Source organism: Suncus etruscus, chromosome 12, assembly GCF_024139225.1.
Source record: "Suncus etruscus isolate mSunEtr1 chromosome 12, mSunEtr1.pri.cur, whole genome shotgun sequence".
NCBI lineage: Eukaryota > Metazoa > Chordata > Mammalia > Eulipotyphla > Soricidae > Suncus > Suncus etruscus.
The window spans coordinates 39,924,131-39,943,373 of record NC_064859.1 but is presented as its reverse complement, the minus strand read 5'-3'; the positions used below and the strand labels follow the sequence as shown (position 1 = coordinate 39,943,373).

Sequence of the window (19,243 nt, the reverse complement as noted above, 5' to 3'; positions counted from 1 at the left end):
AATGAGGCAACAAGATTTCTTCAAGAAAGCAACCAAAGAGAATGTTGCATCAGTTGAAGCTAGTTACATGGTTAGTGAGATGATTGCTAAGGCAGGGAAACCATTCACAGAAGGAGAGTTTATTTTTAAAAAAATGCATGTTACAGGCTGCAAGTATTATCTGTCCAGAAAAGAAAGGTCAGTTTAGCAAAATCAGTCTTTCTGCCAACACTCTGGCAGAGCGCATTTCTGACATGTCAAGTGACATTTATCATCAACTGTGTGAGAAAGCCAAATGTTTTGATGCATACTCTCTTGACGAGGGCACAGATATAACAGACACTGTGCAGCTCACAATTTATGTCTGTGATGTTGATTGCAATTTTGAATTGACAGAGGAACTGCTCACAATAATTCCAATACATGGCCAGACCACTGCTAATGAGATATTTCGGCAACTGTGTGATACCATTGAGAATGCAGGTTTGCCATGGAAGAGATTTGTTGGAATAATAACCGATGGAGCGCCATTGATGACAGGGAGGAAAAATGGACTGGTGGCACTTGTTCAAAAAAAACTTGAAGAAGAGGGTGTAGAGAAGGCCATTGCTCTTCACTACATTATCCATCAGCAGGCCCTTTGCTGTAAATGCCTGCCGTGTGACAATGTGATGTGTGTTGTTGCGAAATGCATCAACCAAATCAGATCCAGGGGCTTAAAGCACAAGGTTTCATGCTTTTTTAGAGGAAATGGAGTCAGAATATGGAGATGTGCTCTATTTCACCCAGGTACGTTGGCTCAGCAGGGGAAATGTCCTGAAAAGATTTTTTGAATTGAGAGAAGAAGTGAAAGCCTTCATGGAGAAGGATGGGCATGCTGTTTCTGAGTTGAGTGATCACAAATGGCTCATGGACTTAGCTTTTCTTGTTGACATCACACATAAGTTGAATGTACTAAACAAGATGTTACAAGGCCCAGGGCAGCTTATCAGTGCTGCCTTTGACAACATGAGAGTATTCTCCATAAAACTTGTATTATGGAAATCCCAGCTCTCTCAGACAAACCTTTGCCATTTCCCAGCATGCAAGGAACTTGTGGGTGCAGGCATACCATTCAGTGGTGAGAAATATGTTGATGCTATTTTTAAGCTAGAGAAGGGATTTGATCACAGATTTGCATACTTCAAAAAGCACAGAGCCACTTTCCAAATTTTTGTGGACCCCTTTTCCTTTAATGTGCAAGATGCCCCTCTTGTGCTTCAAATGGAGCTCATTGACCTGCAATGCAACTCTGATCTCAAAGCAAGTTCAGGGAGATTAGTGGGAAAGCAGATAAGCATGGGCAATTTTTGAGAGAATTGCCCCCCAGCTTCCCTGAGCTTTCCCGAATGTTCAAGTGCACCATGTGCCTTTTTGGGAGCACATATTTGTGTGAAAAGTTATTCTCCACATTGAACTTCAATAAGTCAAAGTACAGGTCTAGACTTAATGATGATCATCTTCAAGCCATACTGAGGGTCTCAACTGCTTCCTCTCTAAAGCCAAATGTGGTTCAGATTTGTGAGAATTGCTGTCAAGTCTCTGGCAGCAAGGACTAGGCAAAAGATGCCATGTTGAGAAGAACTGTTCATGATCTTCACTCAATGTTCTATTCATGTTCAGAAGAAATAATTAAAACTGTTAGTAATGACATTTGAGGACTTTATTTTTGTGAAATTCCTTATGCGGCCCTACCTCACCCCGACTTTGCCTCCTGCGGCCCCCAGGTAAATTGAGTTTGAGACCTCTGTTTTAGACCTTAGAATTTCATCTTTGGTTACATTTTTATTATCTACATCTTAATTGATTAATCACATATATTGCATTATATTGCTGATGATTTCTGAAACTTGTCTTTAAGATAAACTTCCAGGGGGCCGGGCGGTGGCGCTAGAGGTAAGGTGCCTGCCTTGCCTGCGCTAGCCTTGGACGGACCGAGGTTCGATCCCCCGGCATCCCATATGGTCCCCCAAGCCAGGAGCAACTTCTGAGTGCATAGCCAGGAGTAACCCCTGAGCGTTACCGGGTGTGGCCCAAAAACCAAAAAAAAAAAAAAAAAGATAAACTTCCAGATGTTATAGCCAATGCGCAGATGCTGTGTCAAAATGAAACATTTTTTCCTTATAAAATATTCTCTTTGTAATATTGAAGTTCCATGAACATTGTTGCTTAACAGGATCAATCAATGGGAAAAAAGTTATAGGTAGAGATAGAGCTTTATTAAAACATTAAGTCAGCAGTTTGAAAATTGGTAGACTCATAGAGAACTGTGGTCACTAGAACCTGCTTGTATAGGAAAAAATAGGGAAGACTTAATTTTTTTAGAAAGGGCAGGTTGAATACTGGCAGACACTACAGGGATTACATAGTCATCTGGTCTTCTGACACAGACTCAAATGAAGGTGTTCTGTAAATCAAGAGAATTATTCATGACTACAGTTTCTATCTATATTAATATTTTGTGTAGTTTTAAGGAAGGAAAAGATAATATTACTTACAGTAAATAAAACATTCTTTTTTTTTTTTTTTTTGGTTTTTGGGCCACACCCGGCGGTGCTCAGGGTTACTCCTGGCTGTCTGCTCAGAAATAGCTCCTGGCAGGCACAGGGGACCATATGGGACACCGGGATTCGAACCAACCACCTTTGGTCCTGGGTCGGCTGCTTGCAAGGCAAACGCCGCTGTGCTATCTCTCCGGGCCCAATAAAACATTCTTTACTTTGTCACTAGGCCATGCCCAGAGGAATTTGCAAGAATTAATGTTCTTACGTCCAACTCTTAATTTGCACTAACTCTGAATCCCTATCAACTCTTAATTCTTTTTGAACAGAAGTCACCCCTTTCTCAGGAATACCAGTATTTACCTAAATGCCCAAGCAAAAAATTAGTTTTTTCCTTGAATTGTTTTTGTTTGTTTGTTTGTTTTATTTTTGGTTTTTGGGTCACACCTGGCAGCGCTCAGGAGTTGCTTCTGGCTCTATGCTCAGAAATCGCCCTGGCAGGCACGGGGGACCATATGGGATATCGGGATTCAAACCACTGTCCTTCTGCATGCAAGGCAAACATCTTACCTCCATGCTATCTCTCCGGCCCTGAATTGTTATTTTTTTTATCCCTAAAGACAATACATTACAAAATCTCGATTCTAAACTTTGCCACCAATTTTCTTGGTGATATTTATTTCACCAGAGGTACTGATTTGGTCAATAACTTCATGATCCCTCTCATGGATCATTGTAATAGCCTTGTCAATAATATGCCTACACTTTACTTAGGGTTCCAAAATATTCTTTTTTGGTTTTGTTTCTGAGTTTTTTTTTGGGGGGGGGCTGTTTGTTTTGTTTGAGGCCATACCTGGAAATGCTCATGGCTTACTCCTGTCTCTGTACTCAAGGGCCACTCCTAGCAGGCTTGTGTGATTATATTGGTAGTCCTTGGAAGATCAAACCTGATCCAAGATATCATTTATTTTCTCAATTTTTCCTGGGGGCAAAGGCAGGCAATCTTGATATTCACCTAGTTAGCCAAGTTTTGAGTTACATCATTACCTTATCACCTTAATTTTAAATTTTTTAAATTTATTTAAATTTCTTGAACTATCCTGCATCATATGTATTCATATTATAAGGTAAATACCTGAGTTTATATTTTATTTCCCTACCTTTATGATTTTGCTTTTATTTTTTTTAATAGGCTTGTATTCTTTTAATAGCTTTTACTTAGTCAAGAACATTTTGAAGATGGCAGGTTTCTCTTAAGACATCTGCTAGTTCTTCTGGACTCCCTTCAACTGTTCATCACTAAACAGTTTTACAGATGATTTTGGAAAAACATAGGAATATATTGAACAACGTCCAAAAAAAAACAAAAACCCTGGCTTCTTTTCTTTTGATAGTAGAGAGCCCCAGGGTTTTAGAAACTTTCTAAACCTGGAGCAGTGATTCTCTCACATTCCAGCTTTCAGTCTGACTTTTGGTTAAGCACCTCCTTTCCCTAAGAGGGAAGCACATGTGCAAACATAACTTTACCTAAATGTCAAAAAGTTCTGTGAATCCTCAAAGCCCATTCCTGGAGTTATAGAACTCACAGGAGGACTATAATAAAACAAAGCTCAGATAATCTTGTGGCTTCCTCTCCAAAATCAGAATCTAGGGTAAAGAGATTTGGAAATCTCCCTAGAGCATTTTGTAACACACTTTGGAACCTTATGAAACCTACATTCCTCACAACACTTAGAAATTTCGGGCTTGTGTTTCTTGGTTAAATGTAAGCTCGGTTTATTTGGACTCATAACTCACTTTTCAGAGCAGCTTTGGACAACTTTTTATTTATCACCAGCTCTTCATGTCTTGCTCACCTTAGGCTCACCTTGGGCTCCTCCTAGATTGTCCCTGACTCAGTTATTTCCAACATCTCACTCAGAACCTTGGTTGTAAACCTTCTCTAAGGACTCCCAGCCCATATGCATACCCCTCAATCTACCAGCCCAGTACCTGGGTGAGTTAGGATGATTGCCAGGGCTTCAGTCACCATTGAGGACCCTTGTATGGTGGGATCCTGTATCAGGGTAACTCTCTTTGCATCTTCAGGGTGAATCTAAACTTTCTCTTAAGCAGCCCAGGTGCTGGACAGCAGAACTATGGTAGGAATTACCTTCCCATGTTCCTTCCCTTCCTACTGAATATGCTGTTTCCACCAGTGCTCCTTCCCCTGGGCAGAGGTTTACCCCAGCATTGGACAAAAATAGGGCTACTCTGTTCCTGATACCAGGCCACATGCCTGAGTTCATGTGTCTTTCTTTGGCTTTCTGCACTCCCCCACCCCCGTTTTCTGACCAGACCTGCTTGCCTGCTCTCTCCTGGCTCAAGCCCATCCACCTTCTTTGCTGATTACCCAGATTGTTTGCTTTTGTGCCAGGTTCCCTCATTCCTTTTCTTGTCCATTGAAAACCTTTTCTCCTGTATTTCTCTGAGTGATTCCAAAGGCTCAATTACCCGCGAAGGCCCCTTTGTGACTCTTTCTGTTCCCATCTCTGTTTCCACCCCTCAACCCAGCCCAGCTCTGACTCCCTGATGGTTCCCAGCTGCACTCATCACTCTGCAGACTGGTCCCAGAGGAATAACCAGCTCCAAAGAGTTACTGAACTGAAAATTGAATGAATGTTCTCATGAACTCTTTTCCACCTCAGCGGAGCTTTTCATAGTCACATTTTCATTGGAATCTGAATCTGGAAGGATTTAGATCTACTGAAAAATGTTTAAACCTCCAGCATTTGAGTGCATTTGAAACTTCAGGCAGTCCCTCCAAAGTCTTATATTACTAACACTGTTTATAGAAGCTTTTAATGCTTGTATTGTGTTTTAACTTGCTTTCCTTTGGAGGCAGGGAATTGTCAAGTAAGTATTCACAGCATCCTGCAAAAGCACAGGTGTTGGATGAGCATTCAGTACTAAGTGTTCATGCAGAATCCACGGCCATGAAGGGTCTCTACTCACTATTCGCTAAATTTGCCACAATGCAGGTTTCTTCCTTTTGCCCCTTCCTCATCTACAGTTCTGAAGCAATACATCTGTAAACATATGCTTGTGAAATAAGAAATTAACATTCTTAGACTGCTTTACTTTTTCATTTTTAACTGAAAAGTCAAGGTGAAGAAAGCATTGAATTGCCTCTATGTGTATATATATACAATTTCCTGTATATATAAATACACAGTGTTTGTGCTTGTATGCATACTCTTACACACTGTATAATATGTGGCATATTATACAACTTGTGTGTACCTTGAACATGAGCCCTGTGTTTACTCTTTGACTCTGCCTCATGAACCATGCTCTCATCTGAGTGGCCTCCTGTTCCCTTCTCAGATTTTAGCTTGCTTTTTGTAATATACTTGAACATTAGGTAGAAGGAAAAAACCCCACATATTTCCTTTGAAAGTCCCACTAAAACAGAAGAGCAGATGTCCTAGGAAGTGATAATTAACCTATAGGTACCATACAAGCTAGTATGAGAACTGGCTTATTCCTGGCCTCCCAATTTTGCTCAATTTGGTGGTAATGATATCAGCCTGGGGTGTCATTATTTTATGTTCCCTGCCCATTCTTTGGTGCTGATTATAATACTATTTGGTCCAATTATCACTTATGATTACATAATGTGCTTTGACTTGAGAGTTTCTATGCAAATAAAGGTTACATTTTTCCCCAGCACGCACGCGCGCGCGCACACACACACACACACACACACACACACACACACACACACACACACACACTCACACACACACAGCAAGTTGTTCCAGCAGGCAAACTGTCCTGCCAAGAAACACTGAAAATTAATCACTTAAATTATGAGTCGATCTTGACTGGGAAACAAAGCATCCATTATATGTAATCCCCCCAAAAAATCCAGAAGATGTTTTTGCTCTCCTGATGTATCTCCCCAGCACACTCAAAAATTCTCAGCATCCCCAGGCACCTTCACCAAGTCATAGCGAATATGTGGGAAGCATTGACAAGGCTTCCTTTTTTCTCCCCATTCTGTAGGCGCTTTAGTTTTCCCAGAGATGCCAGGGTATGAGCTTTCTGGATCTGTCAACTGGTGCACTATTTTATTTCTGTTTTAGTTTTTTGCTGGCATGTTGGGAAGCATGGTTTGTGTCACACCAGAATGTCTGTTCACATGGAAAATGCTTGTGCATGAATGAGGTGGTTACTTAATGCAGCTCTAAAACATACTAAGTTTCTCACTTGGCTTTATTTGCTGCTTACCAAGGGGATCAAGGTAATCCTTTCTCTTTACTTAACCTGAGAGGATCACTAATGGATTTGTCACATACAGTGAGAACTCCTGTAGGCTTCCTGCCTAACCCCAGTTTCCTGAATCCAGGAAGTCTAGATGAAGGGAAGTCCACATACATTTCTAAGTATTGGGGTACTCATATCAAAGTCTGTGAGAGTTGCATCCTTGAAGTCTCTTCCTGAAATTTGAATGCCATGTCTTCAAAGCTGAGATAAAAAAAAAGGCCACTATTGGTATGATGGTAGCAGTTGAATATAGATTCAGAGAGCCCTGAAAGTCAGAACTCAGTGGAAGAACTTTCTTTTATCTTCCCTTTACTTCTTATTGGCCCTTTGGTGTAGAGACAATGACTCGGTAACTTTGCACATGGTCTCAGGGCCCATTTCCAACACCTAGTTCACACTATGATGTAATCTTAGACCATTAATTCTGAACCAGTTGTCAGATTGTATGAAAAATGTCCAGTGGACTTGGTAGTATGGACTCTTCCTTCTCATAAGTCGGTTCCTCTTTAGTTTTAAAATCAACCCCTCTAGCTCTCCTTGCTGCAGGGAGCACATCCTAATCCCATTGATTTAGCTGTGGGGAAGCTCAACTATAAATTCAGGCCTCATCATGATGGCTCCATATTGTCACTTGATACAGTGTGTGCTAGGAAGGGTATGGGCAGGATGACCAGACATCAGAAACCCAGTGAAGGGACGTCAGAGTGGGAGAACAGAGAGAGGAACTACACTGGTCTCAGCATAGGGTACCAGAGGAGCAACTCAGCGGCCTTCGTTCATCATTGTACTTGGTCTGATTGTTCTGTTTTCCAGACCACCTGTTAGCAGAGCAGCTCCCCAGCCTGAGAAACTCCAGAAGAATAACATTACCAAAAAAAAGAAGCTGGTTGAGGTAAGAAGTTTGGACTTCTTTGCTTTTTTTGACTGCTTTGCAATTAATTCCATATGGATGTCCTAAGAAAGGCCTGGTGAATGTTACCTTTTGCAAATCTCACAAGAACCAGTCAATAAGGGAGAAATGATCTGGTGGCTCCCTCTTACCCTCCTCTCTTCACTGTGTAGTATTGTGCCCCCCCCTCATATCTCAGTGACCAGAACACATCGATTTAATCACATTTTCTTTTTTGGATCTTTCTTTTTTTTTTTTTTTTGAACACCTTGATTACATACATGATTGTGTTTGGGTTTCAGTCATGTAAAGAACACCACCCATCACCAATGCAACATTCCCATCACCAATGTCCCAAATCTCCCTCCTCCCCACCCGACCCCCGCCTGTATTGCATTTCCCTCATACATACTTAATCACATTTTCTATGTCCTGTTATGAGGAAATCTCAGCATCACTAAGTAGGAAACTCCCTATGTCCCTCAAACAGACTCCTTTTCCCTAGATCTATTGTATTTTGGGCCCTCAGCATCCCTTTCACAGATAAGAAATGAGACAGAAAAAGTTAGAGAATGCAAATGTAACTATAGTTTTCACACTTATTCAGTGCCAGAATCTAGGGTACATACTTACCATGGTGTAGTTTATATGTTCTTCAAACCTGTCAGTAGATGCTGTTATACCAAGGAGAACCTCAGCTCCGAGAAGTTGAGTGAGTTGTTAGGCTTCATGACCAATCCCACTCAGGCAGTTAAGTCGAGAAGCATTTGAATTCAGTTGTTAATACTTAAGGATTGCTGTTCAAATAAATTTACTATTTTCAAAGAGGATTTCCTCACTCATGTAGGTTTGTCTCTAAAAATACAACTCTTCATGCCACACCCTTGCTTTAAGACCATGAAATTTCCTACAGTGCCCCGGGATAAAATTTCGTGGTTTCAAAACTGACTCAGGAGCTGCCTTCCAACTCCACAGCAACTCAAATATCCAACAACTTAACAGTCTATGACACTGTCTTGTTTTTTATACCTTCTTCTGTTCAGTCCTCTGTTCCCTTCCCATACTGGTTCTTCCATTCCTTCCCTATCACTGTCTTCCTTGATGTCCTTCAGTCAAAATCCTCTCCCTTTTTATATTCCTTGCCATATCACATACTCCCCAGTTCTGATTTCTTACTCTACCTTAATTGGACAAAGTGCCCCATTAGTTGTATGTGAGGCTACTATTGCCCCTTTCCAGAGAGGTAGTAGATCATCCACTTTGGAAACATTGAACTTCAGAAGCCAACTAGATGACTTTTCCTGACTAATAGGCCTTTGTGTGTATGTGTAAGGCTTTCTTCTCTTTTTCTAAAGATTTCAGGAACTACTTTGGAAGACTAAGGGTACTGCTCTGCACCTTAATTTACATTTCCTCACTTAATTAAACAGCCTAATCTACCAGTGTCCCTATTTTTTTTGTGTTGGGGAGAGAGGGTTTGGGCCACACCTGGCAGTGCTCAGGGGTTACTCCTGGCTGTCTGCTCAGAAATAGCTCCTGGCAGGCACGGGGGACCTTATGGGATACCGGGATTCGAACCAACTACCTTTGGTCCTGGATCGGCTGCTTGCAAGGCAAACACTGCTGTGCTATCTCTCCTGCCCCCAGTGTCCCTAGTTTTAAATTCCAGGTAGAAACCATATGAACTAGTCCAACTTGAACCAGCTGCCTAACAGGGCTCCGGGGGGGGGGGGGTCCCCTATATAACATACATGGTTTCTAGTAAATACATGGTAAGATGAAACTGAAAAGTAGATAAGGCACTAATGTGATAGGAGAAGAACTTTATGGACAAGTCAATTTGATCAAGTTGTATGGGTTATTGTGTCAATTTTATAGGTAGTATTTTGTAGTAATTTAGGGGAGTTAGGATGTTTGTAATTAATTGATGAAAATTGAATAGTCAGAAAGCTAGAAATAGGGATATTAGAGAGAAGAAAGATAAACCTTTTGTTGTTGTTTTGGAACCATACCCAGCTATGCTCGAGGTTAATTCCTAGTTTTGAATTTGGGATCACTTCTGGTGGGTTTAAAAGGTTGTATGAAGTGCTGGGATTAAACCCAAGTTGGCTATATGCCAGGCAAGAGCCCTACCCACTGTACCATTGCTCTAGTGCTCAGAAACACATTATTATAACCTTGTATCCTACTCACTGCCCCAGTGCCTAAGGTGAGAAGATCCAGCATATGTGTATGTGTGTGTATGTGTGCATGTGCATGCTCATTTGCCAGGCTGAGTTATGCAAGTTGTCATAATGTTTGTCATGGAAGACAAAATAGGCAAGAAAGACTGTAAAAACAGAATAGTAGCTAGCTGTTTTTTTAAGAAGAAAGAAAATGGTTCAAATGTCCAATGATGGGTGATGAATAGATAAAGAAGTTTTAGTATATATGCACAATGGAATACTTGGAAGAAAAAAATTAACCCATTTTTAGACACAAAAGAGAAAAGAGCTGGAAGTTCCAGCTCACCACAGGAAGCTCACCACAAAGAGTGATGAGTTTAATTAGAGAAATAACTACATTTTGAACTTTCCTAATAATGAGAATGTATGAGGGAAATGGAGAGCCTGTTTAGAGTACAGGCAGGGGTCAGGTGGGAAGGAGGGAGACTTGGGACATTGGTGATGGAAATGTTGCACTGGTGATGGGTGGCGTTCTTTACATGACTGAAACCCAAACACAATCATGTATGTAATCAAGGTGTTTAAATAAAAAAAAAAAGAAAGAAAAAAATTAACCCTTGTAGTTTCTGCACTTGAATGGGTTTTGAGAGTATCATATAAATCAAAAGGTAAAGGAAAAAGATATTATTTCCATCTGTGATCTATAGAGAAAAAAATTAGAATAGACAATATCAGATGATGACAGATTCTTGACCTTGGATTATAAAACCCAGATCGTCAAGCACCGGGGGATGATAAAGTGGGAAGAAAGAGGCAACCTAGAATTTAAAGTAGAGGGTGCTGATCATTTTTGGTGGTGATGTACCATAACTATGTATGTCAAAACAATAAAAGTTAACACTATTGGGGCCGGAGAGATAGCATAGAGGTAAGGCGTTTGCCTTTCATGCAGAAGGTCGGTGGTTCGAATTCCGGCATCCCATATGGTCTCCTGAGCCTGCCAGGAGTGATTTCTGAGCATGGAGCCAGGAGTAACCCCTGAGCACTGCCTGGTGTGCACCAAAAAAACAAACAAACAAAACAAACAAAAAACAAAACAACAACAACAAAAAAGTTAACACTATTGTAACCATGTAATCTAGACTATAGATATTTAAAGATAAGAAAAATAGTGCAACCAAAACAGAAAATAATACAGAAATGTTGTGGGGTAAGCACCAAACAATTGGAGAATGGGAAAACCTTAGTACTGTACCCTTCCAGGAACAGCTGCACATGTGGGAACCAATTGATCAAACTGCCTCAGGTGCCCTGTGCTCAGCTCATCTAGAGTGCTTGCCAGGTACAGACAATCTCTCAGTGAGCTTTTTAGTTTTGTTTTTGTTTTGGTTACTCCTGGCTCTGCACTCAGAAATTGCTTCTGGCAGGCTTGTGGACCATATGGGATGCCGGGTATATGAACCTGGATCTGTCCAGGGTCCACTGCATGCAAGGCAAAAGCCCTACCACTGCGCTATCTCTCCGGCCCCTCTCAGTGAGCTTTAAAAATTAGCAAGATGGTCATCTGAGGAGCTGGAAAGTCGATCCACTTAATTTAGGAAATTTGCTAAAATGTTATGCCTGTTTTCCTAGTGCTTCAGAGAATTTGGAAAAGGGCTACATTTTCTCTTCAGCTATTAAGGAGCAAAATGTTTTTTTTTTTTTGTGAATGCTTTATCTCATTTGCGAGAGCATACAGTATGGGATTTTCCTCTGCTCTTCCTTTGGGGAATGTAGGAGCTTGCTCTTGACCACGTGTTTGGCTATAGAGGATTTGACTGTCGAAATAACCTGCATTACCTGAATGATGGAGCTGACATCATCTTCCACACTGCAGCAGCTGGCGTGGTTCAGAACCTCTCCACAGGTAACCTCTCCACAGGAAACAAAAATACCTGCAAACAGGGTTCCAGTTTCACACTTTTCAGATGCTAAAAAGCTTAAGCACTTTTCTTTCTTTTAGAGCAGTAACTAAAGTAACTAAAGTAACTCTTTAGTATCTTCTTGTAGGGCCCTAGAAGGGAGGTATTATATTTCTGTCATCTCCTGAGAAGCAGAGAGATATGGAGAGAGGCCATAAAAGGAGTAGAGAGAAATTCCTCAAGGATGACAATCAAGAGCAAAGCATAAGGGAAGTGGTCTCATTAATTTTTAAAAATAGGTCATTTGGATATTTTTTAACTATTGCTGTTGTGCCCACCTCCTAGTAGTACTGGGTGGTTCATAAAGTTCAAGGGGACCAACATTTGCTTTGCCTGTTTACTCCTAGTCCCCTCTCACTAATTTGTTTATCACACAAATTAGTGTAATCATTCAATGTCAATCTCTCTAATTCATTTTTCTTTTTTTATATATCTTGATTTAAACACCTTGATTACACATGATTGTAGTTGGGTTTCAGTCATGTATAGAACACTCCCCTTTACCAGTTCAACATTCCTATCACCAATGTCCCAAATCTCTCCCACCCCTGCCTGTCCTCTTGACAGGCTTTCTACTTCCTTCATTCATTCACATTGTCATGATAGTTCTCATTGTAGTTATTTCTCTAACAGCACTCATTACTCTTTGTGGTGAGCTTCATGTTGTGAGCTGGACCTTCCAGCCCTCTTTTCTTTTGTCTCTGAGAATTATTGCAAAAATGTCTTTTAATTTTCTTAAAATCCATAGATGACCTCTCACTAATTTGTAATGATTACTGTACATCTAGCAGCTAAGATTTTCAAGTTTTGATTGTTTAGCCATATTTAGGAAGAGAATAAAAAATAATAATAAATGAGTAAAAATAAGAACAATTGAAAAATAAAATTACCCAAAATGTTCCATAACTACTTCAAGGATTACAGTGCTTGCCTTGGCTGACCCTGGCTGGCATCAGTTATGGTCCCCTGAGCACCACCAGCCAGGATCATAATGCCTGAGCACCACCCAATATTGTTCCAAATCCTCCCTCCCAATTTAAAAATAGCTTAAAAATAAATATTTTAAGAAAAAAGAAGCATTCAGTAATAAACATTATAGATACCCACATCTTTATCATCAAATTTAGATATGTAAATTTAGATATGTATTTTTATCTTATTTCTTTGCTTCATTTTAAAAACAACCCCCTCAAATGTTTTTCCAATTCTACATTTCTTTCTTAAACAGATTTTTAAAATGGTAAAATTACTGAATATGTAATGATTTTTGGCTTTAGGGGAGGAAGACTCCCCTAAATATATAGCATTTGCTATATATTTTCTCAATTTTCTAGATGTCTTAAAAATAACAATATGTAATTTCCTCATCATTCATTTCTTTATTCTTGGGGCTTTTGGGTAGGAGTGAGGTCATAGCTTCCTCTTTGGCAGTCATCATCAATGACTGCCATCATAAGCAATCAGCATTTTTTGTCCTTTCTCCGCTGCTGTGGCATGTGTTAATTTGGGGGCTTACGAGGGATAGCCATTACCTTTTCTATACAGATACCCAAGTAGATTTGCATTTTGATAAATAAGTGTGATTAAAGGGATTTGTTAAGTATTTTTCTATGTTACTGACTTTTCTTTCCAATGAGTCAGTGGTACTTTTTAGTCAGTGGAATAATCTCATGTGTAGGATCTGGCCGAGAAGCCAACAAGTTGGGGAGGGAAAGTGGAGATGAAACATTAATATGATGAGTTTGGATTCTGAGAGCCTCTGCATTAATACTATTCTTTAGACTCCTAACACACACTAGAAGGACTCACAACAGGAACTTTTGTGTATAAGATAACAAATACCCCTCTTTTCCAAGACCTGAATCTAAACATGCAAATTTGAAAAACGTTATTTTATTTATATTTTAAAAAATTATTCTGAAATTGGGAATTGAGGAATTAGCCACTCGCTGTCATAGGGCATTGCCAAAGACTCCACAAGGTGCTCATCTTGCCATGTCACTCTCCTAGGGAGCCAGAGCTTCTACCTGGAGCACACGGATGACATTCTCTGCCTCACGGTGAACCAGCACCCCAAGTACAGGAACATTGTGGCCACCAGCCAGATAGGTAGGAGGATCCTCCCGGACAGAGAGCTGAATGGGACAAGGACTTATTAGAGTGATTCAAAGCAGGGATTGGGGGGTTCTGTTATTTTTATTATTTTTTGAGCCCTGTGTGTAGCAGTGTCATCAAAGTTGGTTCATCTAGTGACTGGTGATGCTAAAGAACCACTGGTCCTGCTAAATCAGACCAGAGCCCAAGAATCCATAGAAACAAATGGTCCCATTCCCATGTCCTTAAATTAATGTGACTCTCAAACTCCTGGTGCTAACTGCAGATCAGGTGTCTGTGCTTGGCAAGAGTAGATCACAGCCTGCATGCCTGTCCTATTGTTCCCCCAACAACTGCCAGTGGCAAATGTGAACCCATTCACATTTGTGAAAAGCTGTTTGTCTTTTTTAAATTTTGTCATTGCGAAGGAGGTTTTATAAACCTAGCTCCATTTGTTTTCATGGAACTCATGTTCATTTTTAAATTTACTTTGAAACTTTCTGATGCTGCTGTTGAGTGCTTCACTATTAGAAATATGACTTACTTTAGCTATTGTTTTCCCTTGCTGCTTCCTCATTGCCATTGCCCACCCAATGCAGGTGATAACACAGAGACCCCAGGTAAGGCTGTTCCATTGTGAGTAGTTTGAATCTACATAGCAAAATCATGTCCGTGTATCATGCTTGCTGATTGTATCTGGCTGAGTTACAGATACAAATCATTAACCTCACCAGTTTCCTTTGTGTGAACTCTGTCATAAGTATGTGTGTCAGATACTAGTGCCCTTCAGTCTTTGCCTCCAAAAGCACAGCCCTTGTCTACTCCTCTGACCAGACCAGGTGGTCTTTTATGCCCAGTAACTATAATGCCCCTAATCTCTTGTCTTAAAGGCTGCTAGGAAGAATTACACATTTTGTATTGCTGTGGCTCCATTGTTCTTGTCTTAGTACTTTGTCCTGCCTTCCATATCCAGGAACCACACCATCCATCCACATCTGGGACGCCATGACCAAGCACACCCTCTCCATGCTGCGGTGCTTCCACTCAAAGGGGGTGAATTACATCAGCTTCAGTGCAACCGGGAAGCTCCTGGTGTCAGTAGGAGTGGATCCGGAGCATACCATCACTGTCTGGCGTTGGCAAGAAGGTAAAGGAATTTTAACTTCTTTTTTTTTTTTTTTTTGGATTTTGGGCCACACCCGGCGGTGCTCAGTGGTTACTCCTGGCTGTCTGCTCAGAAATAGCTCCTGTCAGGCACGAGGGACCATATGGGACACCCGGATTCGAACCAACCACCTTTGGTCCTGGATCGGCTCCTTGCAAGGCAAACGCTGCTGTGCTATCTCTCCGGGCCCAGAATTTAAACTTCTTACCCTCCAAGGCTTGCTCAAACCCAGGTCCATCTCACTCCATAGACCCCAGAGGCCATGATACTGCCCCTGTGGAAACCAGGGCTTTGTTGTCCTACAGGAGTTGCTCTTCAGGAGTTCTCTGCCATGAGAGGACTGGCCAGGGGGTGCTGGACTGGTTAGTGAAAGGCCTTTGGGCACATTAGGAAAGTGTCCCAATGTTAGCAGCCTTTTATCTTAGATGTAGACAATTCTTTCCCTATTTCTATTCTCTCCATCTTTTCTGGTCCTCAGCATTCCCCCCAGTGTCCCTGCATCCTACTGTGGCTTTGTCACTTGATCTTATTATAGCAAGTTCATTGATTTAACTACCATAGTCTCAGAGACAAATATTTTTGTTATTCGTTTTTCAGTGTTTTAAACTTTTTGAGAAGAGGATTTCTCTTATAATCAAGGTTTTACATATAATGTGCAGGACTTCTTTCTTATATATACACACAATAAACACTCCTCTCCCCTCCCACACAATGACTGCTACTAAATTTGTGGTCATCTTTGCATCAGAGTATATTCTCTGAGTATACTCTCTCTATATTCTCTAAATATATTGAGTCTGTTCTCAGGGGAGCAAGAATGAATATACAATTATTTAGGACATGAATGAGGTTTCTCACAACTGTTTCTGGGGCACTGTGAGGCTGCCCCAAGTAGATGTGCCACACCTTCAGAACAGACTTCCACAGACCCATAATCTTAGGACCTTTTGATGTAGGGACGCTGAATAGGGACTACAGAGAGATGAGTCAGTAGGAATATTCAGTAATTTCTGAACCATCAACTGAGGAAAAAATGGTCAGGAAACTTTGTGCCATCTTGTAATGACATGCACATCATATATCATTTATTTCCCATTTCACTTTTATCATATGTGTGCAAATGATAATCTGTATCTTGGGGAGGCAGGTTTATTTCTTATAATGTCAGTATCCACCTGATTAAATGGAATTGAATCCTAGTGATAAAATGAATACTCTATGATAGCTGTTATGATATGACTCTATGATAGCATTTGGCATTGGAAGAAACAGAGATATCTACTTGCTCAGGCAGAATCCGTTTTCTGACGAATTCCTCCAAGTGCATCCTGACACGCTGTTTTTAGTCCTCTGCTTTGTACTTTCAAGAACATAGCCCTCGTCAGTTCATAAGTTTTTAAGATCCTGCCACCCTGCCTTCATAGCATTGTACCCTGCCTTGCCTTCATTTCGTTAGGTACTAACTCCACTCTCCATAGTAGTCGAGATCAGGACATGCTCCTGGTTCTTTGGACAAGTCAGATAAGCCCCTAAAATATTCTTGCCTTTTTTAGTTCAAGCTCATTTCTTTCATTTTTCCTTCTGCCCCTTCTGTCCCTGGTTATGCCCTAGCACAAGCTCTTTCTCATGTAGGACTTTCCCATGTCACAAAGGAATAATGAAATGAGACATGACTTTCAAATAGGCTCCCAAGAAAAAGAGAAGCCTTCAGATGGTAGCTTTGTCTCATTTTCTTTGTTGGAACCAGCACTTGCACTTGGGTCTTTGTAGAAGGTTCTGAGTCTAAGACCTACTCTAAAATGATTGTGAAGGATATTTTATTTCTTTTCCAGTTCTGTTTGACACATTTTGGTCATCACTAGAGAGCACATTATTCCTCATTTGTTAAAAGATTATTTTAGAGAACTCTTAGGCATATGCATGGAAGATGTGTTTGTGTGTGGGGGTAATCATAAGCAATTAAATTTATTTTTAAAAACGATCTTACTATATATAAAGTGTATGTCCTCAGATCCCTGATACTTATATTTTTGCTCTGAGCAAGCTACCAGTCAGTGTAGAAAGGAAGAAAGGATCATCCACATATAGAAATGTGGGGGAGATTCATCCATACAAGGGAGAAACAATCACTTAGAATAAATGTGTACCTAGTTTATTGTTTTATTTTTTTTTATCTTTTTGGTTTTTTACAAGCCACTTGAATTGCTGCTTCTTTTAGTTTAAATCAGGACTGTTTGTCTTTCATTCTGATTTTTAATTCTTTATTGATTGATAAAGTTGTTTTGTTTTTGTTTTGGGGCCATACCTGGTGATGCTTAGAAGTTATGCCTGGCTCTGCACTCAGGAATCACTCCTGGTGGTACTCAGGGGAACATTTGGGATGCTGGGGAATCAAGCCCAGTGCTTTCCTTGCATTCCTCTAAGCCCAAGTCAATCCCCAGCCCCACATCTACTCCGTAAAGAAATGCAAAGGTATGTCCCCCCAATTCAATAAAGGAAAAAAGGCATACAAAGAACTTCCTTGAAGAGAAGCCAAAGCTATGTAAATAAATCTGGATCTCCAGTGACATTTTTAGGGGGTGCTGAGTTTTCCTGTGTGGTAAATCTTCTCAGGTGGCTGGAACCTGATGTGAAGAGACAGAGGCTACCTCTATGCCATTTTTACTAGAAACTTCTTTTCTCCTACCTTTCCTCCTGTGTTCACAGCTTCCGGGGTATCATTTGTAGGAGTACAGTATTGTGGGTTGAGGACTGTTAAAGAAAATTATTTCATACACCCAATGTCTCTTTTCTAACCTGGGAGAGGAGTCTGGGGAAGAGAGAACCATTGAGGAAAACCAGCATTGAAGTGTGCCTTAGCCTCACTGAGGCTTGCACCCCCTTTCCGCAAGGCTGCTGCTTTCTGCTGGGCGTGGGAGCAGAGGGGGAAACCTCACTTTACCAGCCCTCTCACCCACACAGGTGCCAAGATTGCCAGCCGAGGAGGTCACCTGGAGCGCATATTTGTGGTGGAATTTCGCCCTGACTCGGACACACAGTTTGTGTCAGTGGGAGTCAAGCACATGAAGTTCTGGACCCTGGCTGGCAGCGCACTGCTTTATAAGAAAGGCATCATTGGGTCTATGGAGGCCGCCAAGATGCAGACTATGCTCTCTGTAGCCTTCGGTGCTGTGAGTTCCAGCAAGAAGCTTCCTGAGAGGAGATCCTGAGTCCCTGGCATGTTGCAGGGAGGGGTTGTGCAGAGAGAAATTTGGTCAAGACACTGCAAACAAGAAAAACCCTTTTCACAGTATTTCTTTTACTAGCAACCACTAGTAAACTACATTTCTTTTATATGCAATCATTGTTTCTATTCTCTAGCATACATGTCCCTTCAAAACCTTAATCACAAAATGTAACTTTTATTCAGGAAGTTCATTATTTTAGAAGGATCTGGCCAAGTTAAATAGCCACCAGAGGCTATTGGGGATCTCATTTCTAGATAAGATTCCTCCCCGTCTCTCCAACTAGTAATCTAAGTAGGCATGGTGATATCCTTAAGTAATGCAAGCCCCTGCAGGAAATTTTTGAAACCCAGCACACTCTTGGTCCTAAATGTAGATTTATCAGCCTTGTGGATGAGCCCAGGAATATGTCCCTGCAGGCTAGAACCCTGCACTTTCCTCATTATCACCTGGGCTCAGCCACATCCTGGAAATTTGCTGAAATCTGACAGCCAGGTAGCCTTCCTGTTATGTACTCTGGTGGTTTTCTGCAAATCTTTTAGCCATTTATTTCACAGCTCAGTTTGAATCTTTGAGGGGCTGGAAGGGGGGACCCTTTTGAGAGCTGCTGTGAAAGTCCCGGTGTGGAAAGTGTTCCTTTATTCACAGAACAACCTCACTTTCACGGGTGCCATCAATGGAGATGTCTACGTGTGGAAAGATCATTTCCTCATCCGGCTGGTGGCCAAGGCTCACACGGGGCCTGTCTTCACCATGTACACCACCCTCCGGGATGGACTTATAGTGACGGGTGGAAAAGAGCGGCCGTAAGCTAAAGCTTCCCTGGAAACAACTAATCCTTTCTCATAGTCTTGGGAGAAACTGCATAGTATTAGAGAAAATGCAGATTTCCTGTCTAATGCCTCAGGAGTTCAGACC

At 41.1% G+C, this 19,243-nt stretch overlaps 1 protein-coding gene across 1 annotated transcript in view; it reads left to right on the top strand.

The window, feature by feature from the left end:
- The window catches only part of EML6 (EMAP like 6), a 358,600-nt gene that overhangs the window by 327,820 nt on the left and 11,537 nt on the right, over positions 1-19,243 (top strand). The window contains exons 28-33 of the mRNA XM_049784798.1: positions 7,641-7,719; positions 11,658-11,787; positions 13,853-13,951; positions 14,910-15,083; positions 18,063-18,271; positions 18,974-19,131. Coding sequence (XP_049640755.1) covers positions 7,641-7,719; positions 11,658-11,787; positions 13,853-13,951; positions 14,910-15,083; positions 18,063-18,271; positions 18,974-19,131 — 849 coding nt within the window. The remainder of the gene's footprint in view (positions 1-7,640; positions 7,720-11,657; positions 11,788-13,852; positions 13,952-14,909; positions 15,084-18,062; positions 18,272-18,973; positions 19,132-19,243) is intronic.